Source organism: Bubalus bubalis, chromosome 12 (genome assembly GCF_019923935.1).
Source record: "Bubalus bubalis isolate 160015118507 breed Murrah chromosome 12, NDDB_SH_1, whole genome shotgun sequence".
NCBI lineage: Eukaryota > Metazoa > Chordata > Mammalia > Artiodactyla > Bovidae > Bubalus > Bubalus bubalis.
This window is the reverse complement of record NC_059168.1, coordinates 12911387-12932016: the sequence shown is the minus strand read 5'-3', so window position 1 is coordinate 12932016 and position 20630 is coordinate 12911387. Positions and strand designations below refer to the sequence as shown.

General features: G+C 45.6%; 1 protein-coding gene across 24 annotated transcripts in view; it reads left to right on the top strand.

Annotated features, from left to right (window-relative positions):
• DYSF (dysferlin) overlaps positions 1 to 20630 on the top strand; it is a 222990-nt gene that overhangs the window by 31485 nt on the left and 170875 nt on the right. For all 24 annotated transcript variants that reach the window (XM_045162206.1, XM_045162217.1, XM_045162214.1 and 21 more), the window contains one exon: positions 20015 to 20120. In XM_045162206.1, the coding sequence (XP_045018141.1) occupies positions 20015 to 20120 (106 nt within the window). The remainder of the gene's footprint in view (positions 1 to 20014; positions 20121 to 20630) is intronic.

Genomic DNA, 20630 nt, shown 5'->3' with positions numbered 1-20630 from the left:
AATCCAGGCTATGAGACACAGGAGTACCACTGGCAGTTTTGACACAACACACCAGGGCCTGGCCGCACCTGCAAGTTCTGACTTAACTGGGGCCAGGGCCTGTGCATCATTACGAACTCCCAGGTGTTAGGGAGTGAGAACCAGTCATCTCCACTCTAGACCAGTGCTGCTGGATAGAACTTATTGAAATGATGAAGTCATTCTGTGTTGGCTAGTGTAACTGAGGAACTGAATCTTCAATTTTACTTAATTTAAATTTAAATAGTTCATTTGCATGTGTAGTGGCTCTTTGCTGTGTGGCACAGTGCAGCTCTAGATTTTTGGAACAGAGCTCCAACGCTGGGTGCATCTTAGAATGACTTAGGAGCTTTACGATAGATCAGTGTCTGGGCTCTGCAGCAAATTGATTAAAGGAGAAGCTAGAGTCGAGTGCAGGCCTCAGCACTTCTTGAATCCGCACAGGGGAGGCCAGTGTGCACCAGGGCTGAGCACCCACTGCATGAGTGCAGGGAATGGCTCTCAGTTTTTTTCATGGATTAACTAAGAAGTAAATATAATTCTTGCTGTAGTTTATTGATGTAGTTATTGGTAGAAATGATTACCATACAATAATCATGGGCAAAATTGTTAAGGAAATGAAAAGACTGACTGAGGGATTCCATTGGTAACTGTGAACATTGGCCTGAGAGAATTAGACTTAACAGAATTCCACAAAAGAAAACTCAAGAATGGGAGAGACCTATAGTTGATAAAGCTTGATCTTTTTGTACCAAAAGATGAAAAAAAACACAACAACTTTGCACCAAACCTATGTTGGGAATGTAAATAGAAAATAATTGTTACCAATGAGAATAATTTAGGTAAAATAAAAATGAAGATCAAAAAAAGGAAAGAGTTTAATTACACTGTATAGAAAATACATCAACAAATTAAATGGGTTTAATTTAATTTGTTCTGAAAAATGCCTTTCCAGTGGAAATTAATTAATGTAGGTGTATTTTTTTAAATTTAAATGTTTGGTAAATATAAATATGGAAGCAAAAGTTTCCATGGGGTCGAAGTATCCATTTGTTAAAACACCAGGGTTACAGAATTCCCTGGTGATCCAGTGGTTAGGATTCTGTGTTTTCCTGCTTTCACTGCTGAGGGTCCAGTTTGATCCCTGATGGGGGAACTAACATCCCACAAGCTGAGCGGCACAGCAAAATGAAAAACAAGAAGCATAAAACATCTGTGTTAAAATGATGCTCATCTTGACTACGGTAACTCAATGGCTCTGGGCCTAGCCAGGCCTGGGGTAGGGTGGCCAGATTCAACAGAGAAACATACAGGACAGACATTTAAGTTTGAATGTCCCAAGTGTTGCATGAGACATACTTATATTAAGAAATTCCCCATTGTTTATCTGAAATGAAAACTTAACAGGCAGTAGTGTACTTGACGGAGAAGGCAATGGCAACCAACTCCAGCACTCTTGCCTGGAAAATCCCATGGACGGAGGAGCCTGGTAGGCTGCAGTCTATGGGGTTGCTCAGAGTCGGACACGACTGAGCGACTTCTCTTTCACTTTTCACTTTCATGCATTGGAGGAGGAAATGGCAACCCACTCCAGTGTTCTTGCCTGGAGAGTCCCAGGGACGGAGGAGCCTGGTGGGCTGCCGTCTCTGGGGTCGCACAGAGTCGGACACGACTGAAGCGACTTAGCAGCAGCAGCAGCAGTGTACTTAATTTGGCAACTCTACCTCAGGGGGCCTGTGCACCATAATCCCTTCAATCAGACCGTAAAGAAGGAGACCCAGGTTGACACCAAAAATCAGCTAGAAGGCACATTACTGTTTTCAGGAAGCGTTCCTTTAGGCGCTCACTATAGCATTTTCTTTGGACAAGCGTGGTCCACCCCCAACCTTTCAGCAACCTGGTGACTCTATAAAGTGGGCCATTGAGGGCTCTCTCAGCCACACACAGAGCCTTGCCTGCCTTCGTCTGCCCTGCAACCTGGGTTGCCTGTGTGGAGTCTGCCACTGAAGGGGGCCCAGAAGGCAGCTCCCCACGCACAGTGCTCCCCGTCCTTCCTCCTCAGCTGCTCCTCCTCCCACCCCCTCGGGCTCCGTGAGCTGGTGGAAGGGAACCAGAATAGACTTTGGGAAGACGTGCAGTCTAGTTGCAACAGCCCTGCTGCCTTGGGTGGGTCCTCACGTCAGCTCCCTGAGCCTCCGTCCCCTCCTCCTTATGCAGCGTTAACTCAAGTGCACAGGCCCATCTCAGGGCCCTGCAGAGGGCTGCTCCATAAACGGCAGGTGGCACTTCCTCCAGGCGCATTTCCTTTTTGTCCCTCATGTGCTGCCTCTGGCTGTCCGGGTTGCTTTGAGTCCCACTGCCCCAGCCCTTTCCCATCAAAGGCTCCTCTTAGCTGTCATTGAAAAAGACTCATTCATACTGAAGTGTTGGTGGCAGCCTGTAGCTTAACTTTTGCTTTTTCTTAGAAATGTTGGGGATGCTGCTTTATTCCCCAGGCTCTGCTTAGACCAAAAAGAGAAATAATAATGGTGAGGGGTTAGGTACCACGATGGGCTGTGAGGAGACATTTTGGGAATGGTGGATCTTCCTGACATAGGTGACTGTCTCCTGTAAGGATGTTGCTAAGTAGGTCTTGGCTCCCTCCCGCCCCGGGTGGAGGTGGAAGGGGTGTCCTGGTGTCTCCTGGGACAATGGGCTTAATCTGTTGAGGGAAAATGGGGCTTTCCAGGAAGAAGCTGAACATGAGTCAGTCACATGCAAGAATGTAAGGAAGGCCGCAGAGGCGCCTGGGGGAGCAGGTCTGGCCAGTGGGTGTCTGCCACTCACCCCTGGAGTGGGTTGATGTGGCTGAGGGGTCCCATCCTGGCAGGAGCAGGTGGTCTTTGCCCTCTAGGTTGTCTGCATAGCTGAGCAGGGCAGCAGTGGTGGCTGGCATGAGTCAGGGTCAAAGCTTCTCTCAGGAACTCCTCTGTCAGCAGTGAGTCTCATCCTGGCACTGCCTATGACCTGGACCTCTCTGAGCCTCTGTTTCCTCATCAGGACAGAGGCAATAACCATACCATAATGCAGAGTTGATGTGGGTGTTTTAACGCCTACCCCATGCTTGGCACATTGAAGGTGCCCAGTATGTGGTAATAGTAGAATCCATATGGATGCACATAAGAAACCACACCAGCATGTGAATATTGCAGCAAGCATGTGCTGCATGTGGACACGTGCTATACATAAATTTGCACACATTCTTTTATTTATTTAGCTATGTTAAGTCTTAGTTGTGGACGCTGGATCTCCCTTGCAGCACTAGGGCTCAGTAGTCCCACAGCATGTGGAGTATTAGCTTTACCATTGAGGATCAAACTTACGTCCCTGCATTGGAAGGTGGATTCTTAACCATTGGACCACCAGGGAAGTCCCTGCACATATTCTTTTGTTTAAAAAAAAATTTACAGAAACCCCATAAGAGTACAAAAATTATTTTTAAAAACATCAGCATAAGTAAGCTCCATTCTTAAAAGGTCATAAAGGAAAAAGTCATGTTCTCCCATTCACTCCTTCCCGTCCCTACAGTGATGTCCACTGTTGATCATTTGGTGCGTGTCTTCTTTATCCGTGCGCATCTGTTTACATACAAGTGTATACATTTACTCACACAAAAGTGAGTCACGCCATGTAAAATGGTCCACGTCGTGTTTTTCGTCATTTTATCGTGGACCGTTTTCCCAGGTCAGAGGGTATTGATCAACCTCATTTTCAGTAGTCGTGTTACGTTTCATGGCGTGAGTGTACCATAATCTATCCCATTGTGCCCTTATCCACTGGTGTTTAGTTTCTTTCCTGGTTTTTCACTGAACATCTTTAACCAAATGTTGTTATGTTCTTATACTGTTTTGCCTTTAGGATAGGTCCTTAGAAATGAAATAGCATTTTCATCAGTTCTGACAAATGACTTTTCAAAAAGATGTCCTGGTTTACATCTATCAACAGTATTAAAAAAAAAATCAGTGTTTTATGTTTGCTAGTGTGTTTCCTTGATTGCTTGTAAAGTTGGGCGTCTTTATTGCCCAGTCGTATTTCCTCTTCTGTCAGTTGCCTGTCCTTCTGTTTTGAGGTGCTTGTTTTTTTCTTACTCATTCCCAGTAGCTTGTACACGTGGGATCTTGTCAGGAATATTGACGCCCAGTCTGTTTTAAGTGTGGAGGGTATTTTCTCTCTGTCTTTCTATTGGTTGCTTTGTCCTGGTGTCTTTCTTACACGGGAATGGATGTTCACCCAAATGTGCCTGTGTGCATAGGCATTAAGAAAGGCAGAGAGGCAGTCTGTTGTTGCTAGAAGTCGGGGAAAGAAGGCCTATGTTCCACTTCCAGGTTTCAGCAGGCCAGTTGCTGGCCTCCGGAATCCTTGGGAGGAAGGTGATTTATTTCTTTATGACTGCTCCGGGTCTTTGTTGTTGCACGTGAGCTTTCTCGAGTTGCCGCGCGCCGGCTTCTCGTGGTGGGTTCTCTTGTTGCGGAGCAGGGACTCTAGGTGTGCAGGCTTTGGCAGCTGTGGTTCATAGCCTCAGTAGTTTCAGTGTGTAGGCTCAGTAGTTGTGACACATGGTCTCAGTTGCTCTGAGGCATGTGGGATCTTTCCGGACCAAGCATCGAACCTGTGTCCCCTGCGTTGGCAGGTGGATACTTAGCCACTGAGCCACCAGGGAAGCCTGGCAGGCAGACTCTTAACTACTGGACCACTAGGGAAGTCTGGGAGGCAGTTTTGAGGCAGGAATATTTATACTTCACCATCCTCTTGTTCCCAGCATCCTCAGAAGCATTGATGATATCCTTATTTTCCAAGGATTTTTATAACTATGCATTTTGTCCCGGATTCTATTCAGGATATCCCTGGGTTTCAGAATAGTTTTTCTTTTGTCTTTTTTTGGACTGAAGTGGACAACTATTTAGAGTTACCCTGGACACCCCTGGGGAATCAGATCCTGGCAGGAAGGCCGCCAGAGGCCAGGCAGGCTGGGTGTGTGGGTGTGTGTAATATCCGGCTCTTCTCATTTCCTGCTCCTCATGCCTAGGTATGCATGGCTGGAGGGACCACCACTCATGGTGTCTCCTCACCAGTATCCTTAAACTTCCCCTGAGTCTGTGTGCCTGTGTGTGTGTGTGTGTGTGTGTGTGTCCCCTGCCAGGTCAGGGGCTATCTGACTTTCCTGTTGTGCTAACTCACTAAATCTAATGAGGAAGGTGCAGCTGAGTCAGTGATGAATGGGTTTGAGTGGTAATACATATATTTTTAGTTGACATGTCTTTTTCTTAGTTTAAAAGATAAAGAATGAGAAACTGACATATGGAGACCCTTCTAGAGTTTTTCTGGGGAAGTAATTTCAAACCCAGAGAAATGTCAAAAATAGAACAAAGAACATTCACATACTCTTTACTCAGATTCACTTATTGATAATGCTCTATTCCATTTGCTTTATAATATTCTCTCTGTCACTATCTCCTCTCCCTCCTTCCTCTCCTTTTCTCTCTCTCCCACTTGAGGGTTAAGTTTTACTCATCATGGCCCTTTATCTTTAAATACTTCCATGTATATTTCCTACGAGTAGGGATTTTTTTTACATAAGTGCAGTAAGTTTAATTTCAGTAAATTTAATACAGTTGCCTACTTTAATCTACTGTTTGTATTTTAATCCCATCAACTGGCCACATTATGTCTTTTATAGCACTCCCCCACCCCTCTTTTCCTGTACAGGATCTCCAGTCTAGACTCTCACACTAAATTTCATCATGATATTTCCATAACCTCTTTTACTTTGGTTCACTTCCACAGTTGTGACGGTTTATATTTTTGAATAACATGCGTGTGTGTGTGTGTGTGTGTGTGCGCTTAGTTGCTCACTCATGTCTGACTCTTTGCAACCTCATGGACTGTAGCCCACGAGCTCCTCTGTCCATGGAATCCTCCAGGCCGGAGTGGGTTGCCGTTTCCTCCTCCAGGGGATCTTCCTGACCTGGGGATTGAACCCAAGTCTCCTGTGTTTCCTGCATTGCAGGTGGATTCTTTACCTGCTGAGGCATCCAGGAAGCTTTGAATAATATAATACTTCAATTAAAAAATTGAATATTCCTCAAATTAAAAAAGAGTATTCCTCATTTGGAGTTTGCCTGATGTCTTTCTCATAATTAGATTTATGATCAGATTGGGTTACTGACTCCTGGCTGGAATCTGTCATAGTTTATCTCCTACTTGTGCCATAGTTGTGTTTTGTCTCGGGATCTGGAGATACATGGTATCCCTCCTTGGTGATATTCATTTCAATCACCTGTCAAGGTATTGTCTAATTTTTCCATTGTGTCTTTACTTTTATTTTTCCCTCCTTGAAGTATATTAAGAGACACTTTAATACTCTGCAAATATCCTGCTCCTCATCAAAATATCCCTCTAGATTTAACATCCACCAGTGCCTCTTGACTGATTCAGTCTTTACCATGAAGGTTATGAACTGGTTCTCCATTGCCAGCACTCCCTTTGTAATTTACCAGTCTGGGCTGTGGAAGCCTTTCCCGTGGGAGGCTGTTGTTTTCTTTGGACCGCTGCACCTGTTCATTCTTCAGCTCATGGCACCATGGCAGAGGGGAGACCTGGAGTACTGATGGGGGATCTGCACCCTTGCAGGTATGGAGGCCACTTTCAGTGGAAGAGCCTCTCTCCTAGCCTCTCCCTCAGCCATGCCTGCCCCAGGCTCGGCTGCCTCTCTCTGGCTGGCTGCTTTCTCCTGGGGTCTCAGCCAGACCTGTTCCCCACACAGGACCCTTCCCTTCCTGCCTCTCATCAGTTCCCTAGAGGAGGGGCAGGCACTGGGAAGCACCAGGGTCAGTCATGAGGCAGAGGGGGTGAGAGGAAAGTGCGTACAGGAGCCTTTACTGTGGTTTCCTCAGAAAAGAAAGGGCCAGGCAGGGTAAGCAGAAAACGAAGAAGAACTAAAGAGCCTCTTGATGAAAGTGAAAGAGGAGAGTGAAAAGGCTGGTTTAAAACTCAACATTCAAAAAACTAAGATCGTGGCATCTGGCCCTATCATTTCATGGCAAATAGATGGGGAAACAATGGAAAGAGTGACAGACTTTATTTTTTTGGGCTCCAAAATCACTGCAGATGGTGACTGCAGCCATGAAATTAAAAGACACTTGCTCCTTGAAAGAAAAACCATGACCAACCTAGGCAGCATATTAAAAAGCAGAGACATTACTTTGCTGACAAAAGTCCGCCTAGTCAAAGTTATGGTTTTTCCAGTGGTCATGTATGGATGTGAGAGTTGGACCATAAAGAAAGCTGAGTGGTGAAGAATTGATGCTTTTGAACTGTGGTGTTGGAGAAGACTCTTGAGAGTCCCATGGATGGCAAAGAGATCCAACCAGTCAATCCTAAAGGAAATCGATCCTAAATATTCGTTGGAAGGACTGATGCTGAAGCTGAAGCTCCAATACTTTGATCATCTGATATGAAGAAATGACTCCTTAGAAAAGACCCTGATGCTGGGAAAGATTGAAGGCAGGAGGAGAAGGGGACAACAGAGGATGAGATGGTTGGATGGCATCACCGATTTGATGGACCTGAGTTTGAGCAAGCTCTGGAAGTTGGTGATGGACAAGGAAGCCTGGCGTACTGCAGTCCATGGGGTTGCAAAGAGTTGAGCATGACTGAGCGACTGAACTGAACTGAACTGAGGCAGGGTGAGTGGGTTTAGGAATGGCTGTGAGAGTGAAAATGTTAGTCGCTTAGTCATGTTTGACTCTTTGTAACCCCAAGGAACTGTAGCCTGCCAGGCTTGTCTGTCCATGGGATTCTCCAGGCAAGAATACTGATGTGGGTCGAACATGGGTCTCCTGCATTGCAGGCAGATTTTTCAGCATCTGAGCCACCAGGGAAACCCTTACAGATGGCGGGTCTGAATAATTTCAGTGGGCTGTGGGGTGCTGGGCTGCATGGAGTTTTGTGTGCCTGGTCCTGGGGTTTCAGGGCAGGGGAATGTTGGCTGAGTGGGAGCACTCTATAGAGGAGTGGTGGGGGTGTGGGCTCTGGACTGGTTGGTTTGCATATGAAAGGTGCAGTTGCCAGTGAGTCCTTTACTGTCTCTAGGAACTGGCCAGCCCTGGGAAGGGCAGCCTCTCCAAAGTGAGCAAAGCCTTAGATGTCAAAATATGTCATGAAAATATAGAAAATAAGAAGGCATGATTAATACATCTTGGAATTAGATTTTTTTGAAAAAGATTGAACCATATCAAATTTATAGCCTGGGTTCCTGTTTCCATGGATGAGGCAAACCAAGGATTTTTTTGTGTCTTTCACGATGTGCTCACAGGGCTCCGAGGTATGTCCTCTAGTCCATGATTGGGTCTAAGGCCAGGCCTTTGGAGTCTGGCTCTGTCTGTTATTTGTGTGAAATCAGAAAAGTTAAGTGCCTGTCTGAGTCCCAGTTTCCTCATCTGTAAGATAAATTGAACTAACACCAGTACACTACCCCACCGCTGTGACAGGCATACTTGTAGAGTGCTTGGCAACGTATCTGATATACACTCAGTCAGGAGGCAGGCAGCTGTTAGTAGAATGTAAGTTCCATGAGGCCAGGCCCAGTATTTTGTCTGATGTGCGAAATAAGTATTTGTTGAATGAATAAATTATAAAATTAAAAAAATGTTTTTATGCTCCGTTTTTAAATTTAATTTTTTAGTTTGTAAAAAAAAATTAAGGAGCTATAAAACCAGAAATGATTTTAAAAAATGCAGCGAAATTCTTCCCTTTGTTTCTCCATCTGGTTCTCATCTTTCTCTCATGGTTATAACTGTTTTTTGTTTCTTCTCTATCACTCATATTATTGCTTAATCATCAGTATAAATTCTGACTTTCCTATTTTTACACAATAGCTAGTATATTTATTTATTAAAATAGACTTTTTTGTATTGTGGTAAAATATAACATGGACATGGAACAACAGAATGGTTCCAACTAGGACAAGGAGTACATTGAGGCTGTATACTGTCACCCTGCTTATTTAACTTCTATGCAGAGTGTACATCATGAGAAACACTGGGCTGGAAGAAGCACAAGCTGGAATCAAGATTGCCAGGAGACATATCAGTAACCTCAGATATGCAGATGACACCGCCACCCTTATGGCAGAAAGTCAAGAGGAACTAAAGAGTTGGCTTAAAGCTCAACATTCAGAAAACTAAGATCATGGCATCCAGTCCCATCACTTCATGGCAAATAGATGGGGAAACAGTGGAAACAGTGGCTGACTTTATTTTTCTGGGCTCCAAAATCACTGCAGATGGTGATTGCAGCCATGAAATTAAAAGATGCTTACTTCTTGGAAGGAAAGTTATGACCAACCTAGACAGCATATTAAAAACCAGAGACATTACTTGGTCAACAAAGGTCCATCTAGTCAAGGCTATGGTTTTTCCAGTGGTCATGTATGGATGTGAGAGTTGGACTATAAAGAAAGCTGAGCACCAAAGAATTGGTGCTTTTGAACTGTGGTGTTGGAAAAGACTCTTGGGAGTCCCTTGGACAGCAAGGAGATCCAACCAATCCATCCTAAAGGAGATCAGTCCTGAGTGTTCATTGGACGGACTGATGTTGAAGCTGAAACTCCAGTACTTTGGCCACCTGATGTGAAGAGCTGACTCATTTGAAAAGACCCTGATGCTGGGAAAGATTGAGGGCAGGAGGAGAAGGGGATGACAGAGGATGAGATGGTTGGATGGCATCACCGACTCAATGGACATGGGTTTGGGTGGACTCTGGGAGTTGGTGATGGACAGGGAGGCCTGGCATGCTACAGTCCATGGGGTCGCAAAAAGTAGGACATGAGTGAGTGACTGAACTGAACTGAAGATATAACAATTACCATCTTAACCATTTTTAAGTATATATATAGTTTAGTGATATTAAATACATTAGCATTGTGTAACCATCATCACCATCCGTCCCTGTAACTCTTTTCATCTGTAAAACTAAAGCTCTATGCCCATTAAACAGTAACTTCCCATTGTCCCCTCCCTCCAGCCTCTGGCAACCAGCATTACACTTTCTGGCTACTCTAAGTAACAGGTAGCATATTATACACACTTTTTTGAACTTGGTTTTACACTTAACAATGTATGTTTTAAAAAAAAAAAATCAATCAATATTAAAAACAATTTAAGTATAGGTGATTTACAATGTTGTGTTAATTTCTCCTGTGCAGCAAAGTGATTCAGTTTTACATGTATATATATTTTATATCTATATATACACACACACAGACACATATTCTGTTTTTCTAAAATATTCTTTTCCATTATGATTATCATAGGATATTGAATATAATTCTCTGTGGTATATAGTAGGACCTTGTTGTTTATCCATTCTGTATATAAAAGCTTATATCTACTAACCCCAGCCTTCCATTCGACCTACCCCCCCAACCCTCCCCCCTTGGCAACCACTGTCGGGAGCCGCGTTAGGCATTACTGACAAAATGGAGGCACGGCCCTAACCCCCTCCCTTTGTTCCGCAGGCATGGACCGGGAATGAAGGAGTTAGGCTTTATGATTCTGACTAGTTTTTTTCCTTTCCTCGGCTGAGTTGACTGAAAAGAATATTAAGGTGCTTATTGTGTTTGAGAGGAGCATGAGAAGGCACAAAGCCTTCTGCAGGCTGTAGCTTGAGGCCATGGGAGGGATTGCTATATGAAGCCTATTTGTGAGGAAAGTGTTTATGGCAAAAGAGTTTGCTGAATTTAGGGCTTAGGAATAATTAAAATAGTTAGAAGCTAAAGAGTTAAGGATTGCTGTAATGTTAGCATATTCTACTATAGCTTATAGAAATTAGGGACTTTAGAGATGATTATTAGCCAGAAGCCCTTTCTAAGAAATAGTGAGCTTAGGATACTAGGGGCAAACAGGACTTAGAAAGATAAGAAATAAACTGAGGAATGTGGTATGCAGCCCAGACATTAGCATGAGTTACAGTGTATTCACAAGGACACATGAGAAAAAGTAGATAAGAGAATCACTGAGGAAGGAGCTCCTTTTGAGGGGCAACAATGATTTATGGAGACAACAAATCTGGGTCAGTGGGAACTGAAAATATCAAACCTCTGACCTAATGCTTTTGTAAAGGTATAAAAGAGAATCATAAGCTTGAAATAAACAGGCAGTCCAAGAAAACTGAGAGGCTGCCTCAGTTTCTCACTGACACTGCTCATCCCTTCAGGTTGAATCCCTGGCAGCTGGAGCTGGGCTCTGGTAAACCACCAATCTGTTCTCTATGTCCATGATTCTATTTCATAGAGAGGTTCATTTGCATCATAGTTTAGATTCCACATATAAGTGACATCACATGGTATAAATGACATCATTTTTTTTCTGACCTACTTCACTTAGTATGAAAATCTCTAGTTGCATCCATGTTGGGCTTCCCTGGTGGCTCAGACGGTAAAGCATCTACCTGCAGTGTGGGAGACCCGGGTTCAATCCCTGGATTGGGAAGATCCCTTGGAGAAGGAAATGGCAACCCACTCCAGAACTCTTGCCTGGAAAATCCCATGGACTGAGGAGCCTGGTAGGCTACAGTCCATGAGGTTGCAAAGAGTCGGACATGACTGAGCAACTTCACTTTCACTTGCTGTGAAATGGCATTATTTCATTTTTTATGGCTTAGCAGTGCTCATGTGTGTATGCACCACATCTTCTTTACCCACTCATCTGTTGATGGGCATTTAGGGTGTTTCCATGTCTTGGCTATTGTGAATACTGCTGCTATGAACAAAAAGGTGCATGTATCTTTCTGAATTATTGTTTTGTCTGGATACATGTCCAGGAGTGGGCTTGCTAGACCATACAGTAATCTGTATTATCTGTATAATCACACAATGTAGTTCTGTTTTCAGTTTTCTGAGGTACCTCCATACTGGTTTCCACAGTGGCTATTCCAACTTGCATTCCCACCAACAGTGTAGGAGATTTCCCTTTTCTCCACACTCTCGCCATCATTTATTTGTAGACTTTTTAATGATAGCCATTCTGACTGATGTGCGGTGGTACCTCATTGTAGTTTTGATTTGCATTTCTCTTAATAATTAGCAATGCTGAACATCTTTTCAGGTTTCATTTCAGTAGGCCATGTGCCTACTGGCCATCTGTGTTTCTTTTTTTGACAAATGTTTGTTTAGGTCATCTGCCCATTTATCAGTTGGGTTGATTGCTTTTTTGTTGTTGAATTGTGTGAACTGTATGCGTAGTTTGGAAATTAAGCACTGTTGGTTGTGCTGTTTGTAAATATTTTACCCATTCTGCAGTTTGTCTTTTCGTTTTATTGTTTCCCATAATGTGTAAAAGCTTGTAAGTTTGACTAGGTCCCATTTGTTTACTTTTGTTTTTATTTCTATTGCCTTGGGAGACTGACCTAAGAAAACATTGGCATGATTTATGTCAGAGAATGTTTTGCCTTTGATCTCTTCTAGGACTTGTATGGTATCACGTCTTATGTCTTTAAGCCAGTTTGAGTTATTTTTTGTGGTGAGAGGGTGTGTTCTAACTTCATTGATTTACCTGCGGCTGTTCAACTTTCCCAATACCACTTGCTGAAGAGACAGTCTTTTTTCCCATTGTTTATTCTTGCCTCCTTTGTCAAATATTAATTGGCCATAGGGGTGTGGGTTTATTTCTGGGCTGTCTATATTCTGTTCCATTGATCCATATGCTTAACAATGTATCTCGAAGAATTTCCATACATTATAAATCTACAGTGTAATATTCCCATTATTTTTATAGCTGTAGATAGTGAAGGACAGGGAAGCCTGGCATGCTACAGTCCATGGGGTCGCAAAGAGTCGGACATGACTTGGTGACTCAGCAACAACATGGTATTCTGTTGTATGTCTAAACTTACTCATCTTCTCTGCTTGACATTTGGGTTGCCTCCTGTGTTTCGTTCTTATAAACAATGATGTAAAATGGCCCACTGTTTTATTTATTTACTTATTTAACTTTTATTGCAGTGTAGTTGATTCACAGTGCTGTGCCAGTTTCAAATGTACAGCACGCTGAGTCACCCACTACATATATCTACTCCTTAAGATTCTTTCCCCATATGTGGCCAGATGTTTTAAAATAAAATTGTTTCGATTTCTTTGCGCTTTGTTAAAATCAACTTACTTGGCCACCTTAATTCTTACCCTCCCACTTAAGGCTCAGACTTGGAGGTCACCACCTCCCATTTCTGGCAGGACAGTAACCTGCCTGGGTGATGAGTTTGAATGAATTCTTTTTTCATGAGGAAAAGTGTGCCTGTCAACATGGAAGCTGCTTTGACCTTTCCCTCCCTCCTCCATGCCGATTCCTGATCTCACTTTCTGTCTTTGGGATGGCAGCAGCTCTTTCGGCCCCCAAACTTGTGCCCTCACATGCCAGTGGCTTCAGAACACAGCACAGCCAAGACGGATGACGGGGTCTGGAGAGGCTGGGCAGCGCATTTTTCTATCAGTAGGTTGTGCAGAGTGGGGGGTGGGGGCAAGGCTCACAGGCTTTTATTCCAGCTACCTGGGTTCCATTCACACTCAGAGCTGGCTCCCAGGCTCCCAGGCCCCCAGGCCCATCCTTTCCTCATTTGTACTGAATCCTGCCTGCCACTAAAGGTTGGTACCCACCAAGTGTGCAGCATCCCTCTTATGCAGAAGGCTGGGTGCCCTAAGTTCTGTGTCTCAGTGTTGATCTCAGGATGGGTTGAGTCTCCTCAAAGGTCTGCATCCTCCCAGCTCTGATCCCCCTGAATAACACCATGTCCCTCTGTCCTCCGTGAAATGAATGAATGAAGAGTGGCCCATCGGGGTTTTTCCATCTCGATCAGCCTCAGACCGTCCCTCTTTCCTCCTTCCTCCACCCACTCAGAGGACGCTCTGCCTTTCTCGGATCTTGACCCCACAGCCGGCTCCTTAGGCTTAGGGACGGGCATACTGCCTCCAGTCTTTCCTTCTGGAGGAACTGGGGGCTTGTGAAGCCACCCAGCCCCTCGGAAGGGCTGACTCCAGGGCCTATGCAGGGCTGGGAGGTGGGGGTATTTTATGACCCAGGAAGACGTTACAGGGAGGAAATAACAAGCAGTCCAAGGAGCAGGCCATGGAGGTGCCTGTTCCCCGGGCTGGCAGGGGTGGCGTCACCGCTTCCTCCTGCATTTCCTCCCATTGTTCCCGCCCCGCTTCCGGGAATTCTCCCGGGCGGAGGGCTGCGCGGGAGGCGAGGGAGGCAGAGGAGGCTGGGCTGCTCTGTGCTCAGCGATCCGCTGCGTTCGGCAGCAGCTCCCAGGTTGCACCGCCAGGCCTGCCATCCCTCCGCTCCCTTGCCGGCCCTGCCGCTCTGAGAATCTGGGGACCAAATTTGTCAACCAGGAAATAATGCACGAGGCTGCAGATAAGAAAATAATTTATTTGGGATTTTAAGAATTGCATTTCAGGGGGCTTCCCTGGTGGCTCAGTGGTAAAAAATCTGCCTGCCAATGCAGGGGACACAGGGTTGGATCCCTGATCTGGGAAGATCCCACATGCCTTGGGACAACTAAGCCTGTGGTCACAACTACTGAGCCTGTGCTCTAGAGCCTGGGAACCACAACTCCTGAAGCCCATGGCCTGCACCCCTGGGGCAGTGCCCCACAACTAGGGAGCAGCCCGGCTCACGGCAACTACAGAAAAGCTGAGCAACCATGAAGACCCAACCTTGCCAAAAATAAATAAACATTAAAAAAATGTAATATGGGAGACACAAATTCAGGTACCTGTGAAAGTATTGGGAGAAAGAAGGGCTTATAAAGACAAAAAGCCTGGAGGTTGTTAAAAGTTGTCTAGAGAGAATTGTGATTGACTTTGACAATATTTGTGCTTTAAGTATTACAAGTTGTTTCAGAGGGGGGTCTGATAGATGGGTAGACTCTCACTGAGTTATTTTAGGGTAAAGGTCCCATAAATATCTTGGCTTCTGGCAGGTGTTCTGGATGACTTCATCAGGTCAAAAGGTCAGATTAAATCCAGGACCAGCCATATCTGAATCACACTTCATTAGTGACCTCCCAGCTCCACCTTATAGAGCTCTTAGCAGTACCGACTCTATTTCACAAGTTCTAGGGCAGGGTCCTCTGTCTACCATCTGCCTGCTCAAGCAAGTCCCTCCTTTCTGCTGCCCTAGGTTTTCAGTGTCACATTGTTACCCAGAAACTGGGTTCACCTCTTAGTGGGTATCGAGCCGAAAGACACAACCGAGTCAAAGATAGGGAGAAGGAAGGATTTATTTCTTGCAGCAAGTAAGGAGAACATAGGGATCGTTTCCCAAAGCAGTGTCTCCCCAAACAGCAGAATTGGGGAAGTTTTAAGCTAAAGGGTATATGCATATTCATGAAAGGGTTTGGGCAGTAGGCAGAGTCCAAGTTTTAGTTGATTGAAGGAATGAGGGTCAGAGAAGGTCAACATCGTTATCCCTTATATTCTAGCTGACCCAGTTGTTGCTGTTATTTAATCTCTATGTTGTGTCTGACTCTTTTGCAACCCCATGGACTGTAGCCCGCCAGGCTCCTCTGTCCACGAAATTTCTCAAGCAAGAATACTGGAGTGGATTGCCATTTCCTTCTCCAGGGGATCCGACATAGGGATCGAACTTGTGTCTCCTGCTTGGCAGGTGAATTCTTTACCATGAGCGCCCAGGGGTGGTATTTAAATTCTGCAAAACAGCTCAAGAATGTGCATTAAGCTAGTCTTTACCATTGAAATAGAGCTGGGAGTCTTTACAACTGATTTATTTTTGTTATTACTTTCACCTGGTAAGCTTGTCCTTGTGTTTTCTTAAGATCATTATTATTGAGACTTGTTCAAAGACAAGTACTGTGGCCAGGCTTAGATCATCAAATGACTTAAGCCCCAAATGGCTTCTGTTGTGTCAGGAAAGCCATTCCTCGTTCTCTTTCTCCCAGGGACCACTACCCTGTCTGCTTTCAGCATGGATTCCTGGTTCCCTGCACTTACTCTCTGGTATTCTTGACATTGCTCTGGTTGTGAGAACACTTCAGTCAACACACCGGTGACAGGGGCCTTCCCCTTGCTGACTCTGGGGTGGAGACACTCCAGGAGGCCTGTCTTAGTGAGCTATGGCAAAGCCTGCTCTGCTCTGCTCTGCAAAGGAGTATAACACTAACTGTTGCAGGAAGGAGGACCGCTTCCAGGGCCCAATGGTGGGCTCTTGTCTAACACTTGGAAATGAACTGTCCCAGGAGACATGTGCTGACAAAGCAAGAGATTTTATTGGGAAGGGCTCCTGGGTGGAGAGCAGCAGGGTAAGGGAACCCAGGAGAACTGCTCTGCTACATGACTCTCACTCTTGGGTTTTTCCCGGTTGTCTCTGGCTAATCGGTCTGACTAGGGTCCTTCCTGGAGAAGGCAATGGCAACCCACTCCATTACTCTTGCCTGGAAAATCCCATGGATGGAGGAGCCTAGTAGGCTGCAGTCCATGGGGTCGCTAGGAGTTGGACGCAACTGAGCGGCTTCCCTTTCACTTTTCACTTTCATGCATTGGAGAAGGAAATGGCAACCCACTCCAGTGTTCTTGCCCGAGCCTGGTGGGCTGCCGTCTATGGGGTTGCACAGAGTTGGACACGACTGAGGCGACTTAGCAGCAGCAGCAGCAGGGTCCTTCCTGGTGGTGATGTCATCATTCAGCCAAGATGGAGTCCAATGAGAAGGATTCTGGAGGTTGAAAGGACATATGGACTGGCATCTCCTCTCTTTTGACTTTTCTCTAATTCTTCTGGTTGGTGGTGTTCCTTACCAGGACCTCCTGTTTTGTAAGCTAACTCGTGCCGAGTGGTTACTGTCAGGCCTGGCCAGGGTAAGTCGGTTTCAGTCAGTGATTCCCCTAACAAAACCAGTCTGGATTCTAGAAAATGTGATTCCTAGCATCCTGAGTGGTTTTAGAACTCTGGAATGAATATTAGCAAACACCTCTCCCTTTAGCTCTGTTGAAAAACAAAATTGAACCAAGTAAATCTGAAGATCTAATTGGTTCTCTTCAATAACTCATGAATTGACTGGACTTCTCTCGTGGCTCAGATGGTAAAGAGTCCGCCTGCAATGCAGGAGACCTGGCTTTCATCCCTGGGTTGGGAAGACCCCCTGGAGAAGGGAATGGCTACCCACTCCAGTATTCTTGTGTGGAGAATTCCATGGACAGAGGAGCCTGGGAGGCTATAGTTCATGGGGTTGCAAAGAGCTGGACACGACTGAGTGTCTAATACTTCCACTTTCACAATGACTCATGAATTTAAAGCAACTAGAAAGGTGCTCCAAGGGGTTGTACAAAATGGAAAGTTTTATAGGCAGAAGGTGGGTGGGGCAAGAAGATATTAACAAAAGAAAATAAAGGGTTATTTTTAAGCCAGGACATCAAGTTTTTGGGAGTTGAGAAGGGATCAGGCAAGGGTTTATCATGCTGATTACCTTGTCTTCCACTGGCTGTGGTGGGGGTGGGGTAGAGAGGGCCCACATGACAGATGTCCATTTTGGTGCTTGACCAGAATATTCCAGACTGGCCTATTAAGGTTACATTTCTGGGAAAAGTTGAAACTGCAATTAGACCCATAATTAAATCTAGGTTTGGTACTATGGGCTTTAGCAAGAATGACACCATTTTGGGCTTGTGGTTTTCTTTTTTACAGCATCTTCTGTAAAGAAATGTTAGAAAAATCGGTCTTGAGTAAATATCAGGCTGGGCTTTCCCGGTGGCTCAGTGGTAAAGAATCCACCTGCAATGCAGGAGCCGCAGGAGTTGTGGGTTTGACCCTTGAGTCAGGAAGATCCCCTGCAGGAGGGCATGGCAACCCACTCCAGTATTCTTGCCTGGAGAATCCCATGGACAGAGGAGCCTGGTGGGCTACAGTCCATAGGTTCACAAAGGGTCAGACACAGCTGAAGCTATTTAGCATGTACACACGCATGTATGTGTCAGGGTTATTGCCTCGCTAACAAAGAAACTTGCAAAGCAACTAAGAGTCTGCTGGTTCCAAGAGGGATGGAGATAAAGGAATTTTATTGCCAAGAAACTTACACAAACAGCTAGTTTTTAAATTTATTTTTATCATGATAAAACATACATAGCAAAACTTAGCACTTAACCATTTTGATGTTCAGTGGTGTTAAGTACATTTACAATTTGTGCAGCCATTGCCATTATCCATCTCCAGAACTTTTCATCTTCCTCAAACTGAAACTCTGTACCCCCTAAATAATGACTCCCTCTTCCCTCATCCCCTGCCCCACACAACCACTACTCTGCTTTCTGTCCCTATGAATTTAACCCCTCTAGGTCACCATACAATATTTGTCTTTTTGTGTCTGTCTTAGTTCACTTGGCATAATATCTCCAAGGTTCATCCATGTCTAGCAAGTGTCAGTATTTTCCTCCTCTTTAAGACTCAGTAATACTCCATTGTGTACATTTACCACATTTTATTTATTCATCTATTGTTATGCACTTGGGTTGCTTCCACCTTTTGGCAATTGTGAATAAGGCTGTTATGAACCTGGGTGTACAAGTATCTCTTTGAGTGCCTGATTTAAATTCTTCTGGGTATCTACCCAGAAGAGGAATTGCTACATCATATGATAATTCTGTGTTCAACTTTTTGAGGAACTACCCTGCTGTTTTCCATAGTTGCTGCAGCCTTTTCCATTCCAACCAATGTTTCAATTTCTCACCACAAGGGTTTCAGTTCCTCAACATCCTTGCCAACATTGGTTGTCTTCTATTTCTTTTTTTTTTTTAACTTTTTGTTTTATATTGAAGTATAGCCGATTAACGATGTGGTAGTTTCAGGTGGACAGCAAAGGGACTCAGCCATACATGTACATGTCTCCCTTCTCTGTTTTCTGTTTCTTGATAGTAGAACTGAATGTGAAGTGCTACATCATTGTGAACAGCCAGTTTTAACAATTAGTTGATTAGGTCAAGATGGAAGTTTTATTTCATGAGTCATAAAAATTCATCTTCGAATCAGGTGTTGTAGACACCAGAAAGATGGAGGTCCCAGATAACAGGTGTGCTACTTACCCATCAGGAAAAAATTATGAAGCAAATGATGAAAGCGCATCTGTGACTGGTTGTTCACATCCCGACAGTAAGGTGCGGAATCATGCCCACGTTCGATGCAGACACAGCCGCAGTTCTGACTGACCAAGCCACTTGCTGCTCTGATGACCTTACTGCTGCAGAACACACTTTGCTCACTTTTTGGCTTAGAGACACAACCTTTTCCCTTGGCCCCCTCTGAAGGGTCTCTTCACTGGTCATCAAGTGATGACCTTCTCTTTCCTAAGAGACCATCCATTTATGGGCCCTCTCCCCTTGGTCAGAGATATGGCCTCGCATGTGTGGGTGATAGTCCTGGGCCTCTTTGGGAGTGGGGCAGACTTCCGTGCTCCAACTTTCCTCTCTCCCTGTGTCTGGAGATAGGAGGGTCTGAGTGTTTTCCCTTCACCCTCCTTGCTGGCCCAGCTCGGGGACATTAGGTGGGAGGTCTGTGTAGTGGCAGGTGAGGAGAGCTGCAGAGGGAGAGGAGAATGCAGGTGTTCTTCCAGGAGGGGCTGCTCTGGTGGACTGTTTAGGTCTGAAGGGTAGGACAGCCCAGGCACGTGGGGTGGTGAGGTTGGGCCTCTGGGGAGGGGCAGAAGGGGTCAAAGTTGACCTTGGGGGAGAGGAAAGTGTCTCTTATTCTTCTGGTGCCCGGAGAGGGGCCTGGCCTTCCAGGCCTGGTGATGGGGTAACCGTGGCAGACTGCCAGGGAAGTCTTGAGGATTCCTAGGTGTTCTAGGAAGATGAGCCTGTCTATGGGTTGTCTGAGAGGTGGCAGTGGTGAAGGGTATTTGGGAGAAGAACAGGGTGCATTTGGCTGCTTTTTGACTTTCTACTTTTCCCTCTTCTCAGGTTCCTGGGGGAAGCCAACATCCCCCTCCGGGAAGTCCTCGCCACCCCCAACCTGTCTGCCAGCTTCAGTGCCCCACTGCTGGACACCAAGAAGCAGCCCACAGGGGTAAGTGTCCACTGGCCTCTGTATCCGGCCAGTTTCTGTCAGAGGCCTTGCTCTCTGACCCCAGTCATGTGTCAAGGTCCAGCCCCCAGCACCCAGGCCTAGCCCACCCTGATTGAAGCTCTGGGTGCTTAGGAGGGGCCCAGGGGTGGCTAGGATGCGAGGGGCAGAAGAGGGAGCTGGGCCCCACCAGCAGGGCTCGAGCCAGCCTTGCCTCACACCAGTCTGCCCTGGGTCACCTCCTGGGATTGGTGTTTCACTGGAAACCTGATGCCTTCCCAAGCTTCCTGGCGGCCTTGCTTACGGCACCCCAATCTCCCTGGTAGTCCTTCCTTACCATCCAGGCCCTTCTCCGGGTCTGGAATAGCTGAGTCATCTGGGTCACAGATCACAGCGGGAGGGAGGCAGACATCCCCCTCCCCTGCCCGCCGGGATCTGTCAGACCCCCTTACCGTCCTCCATTGTTCTTCTTGCTTCTCCCCCAGCCTTCCCTGTGTTCTCCTAGCCCTCCCA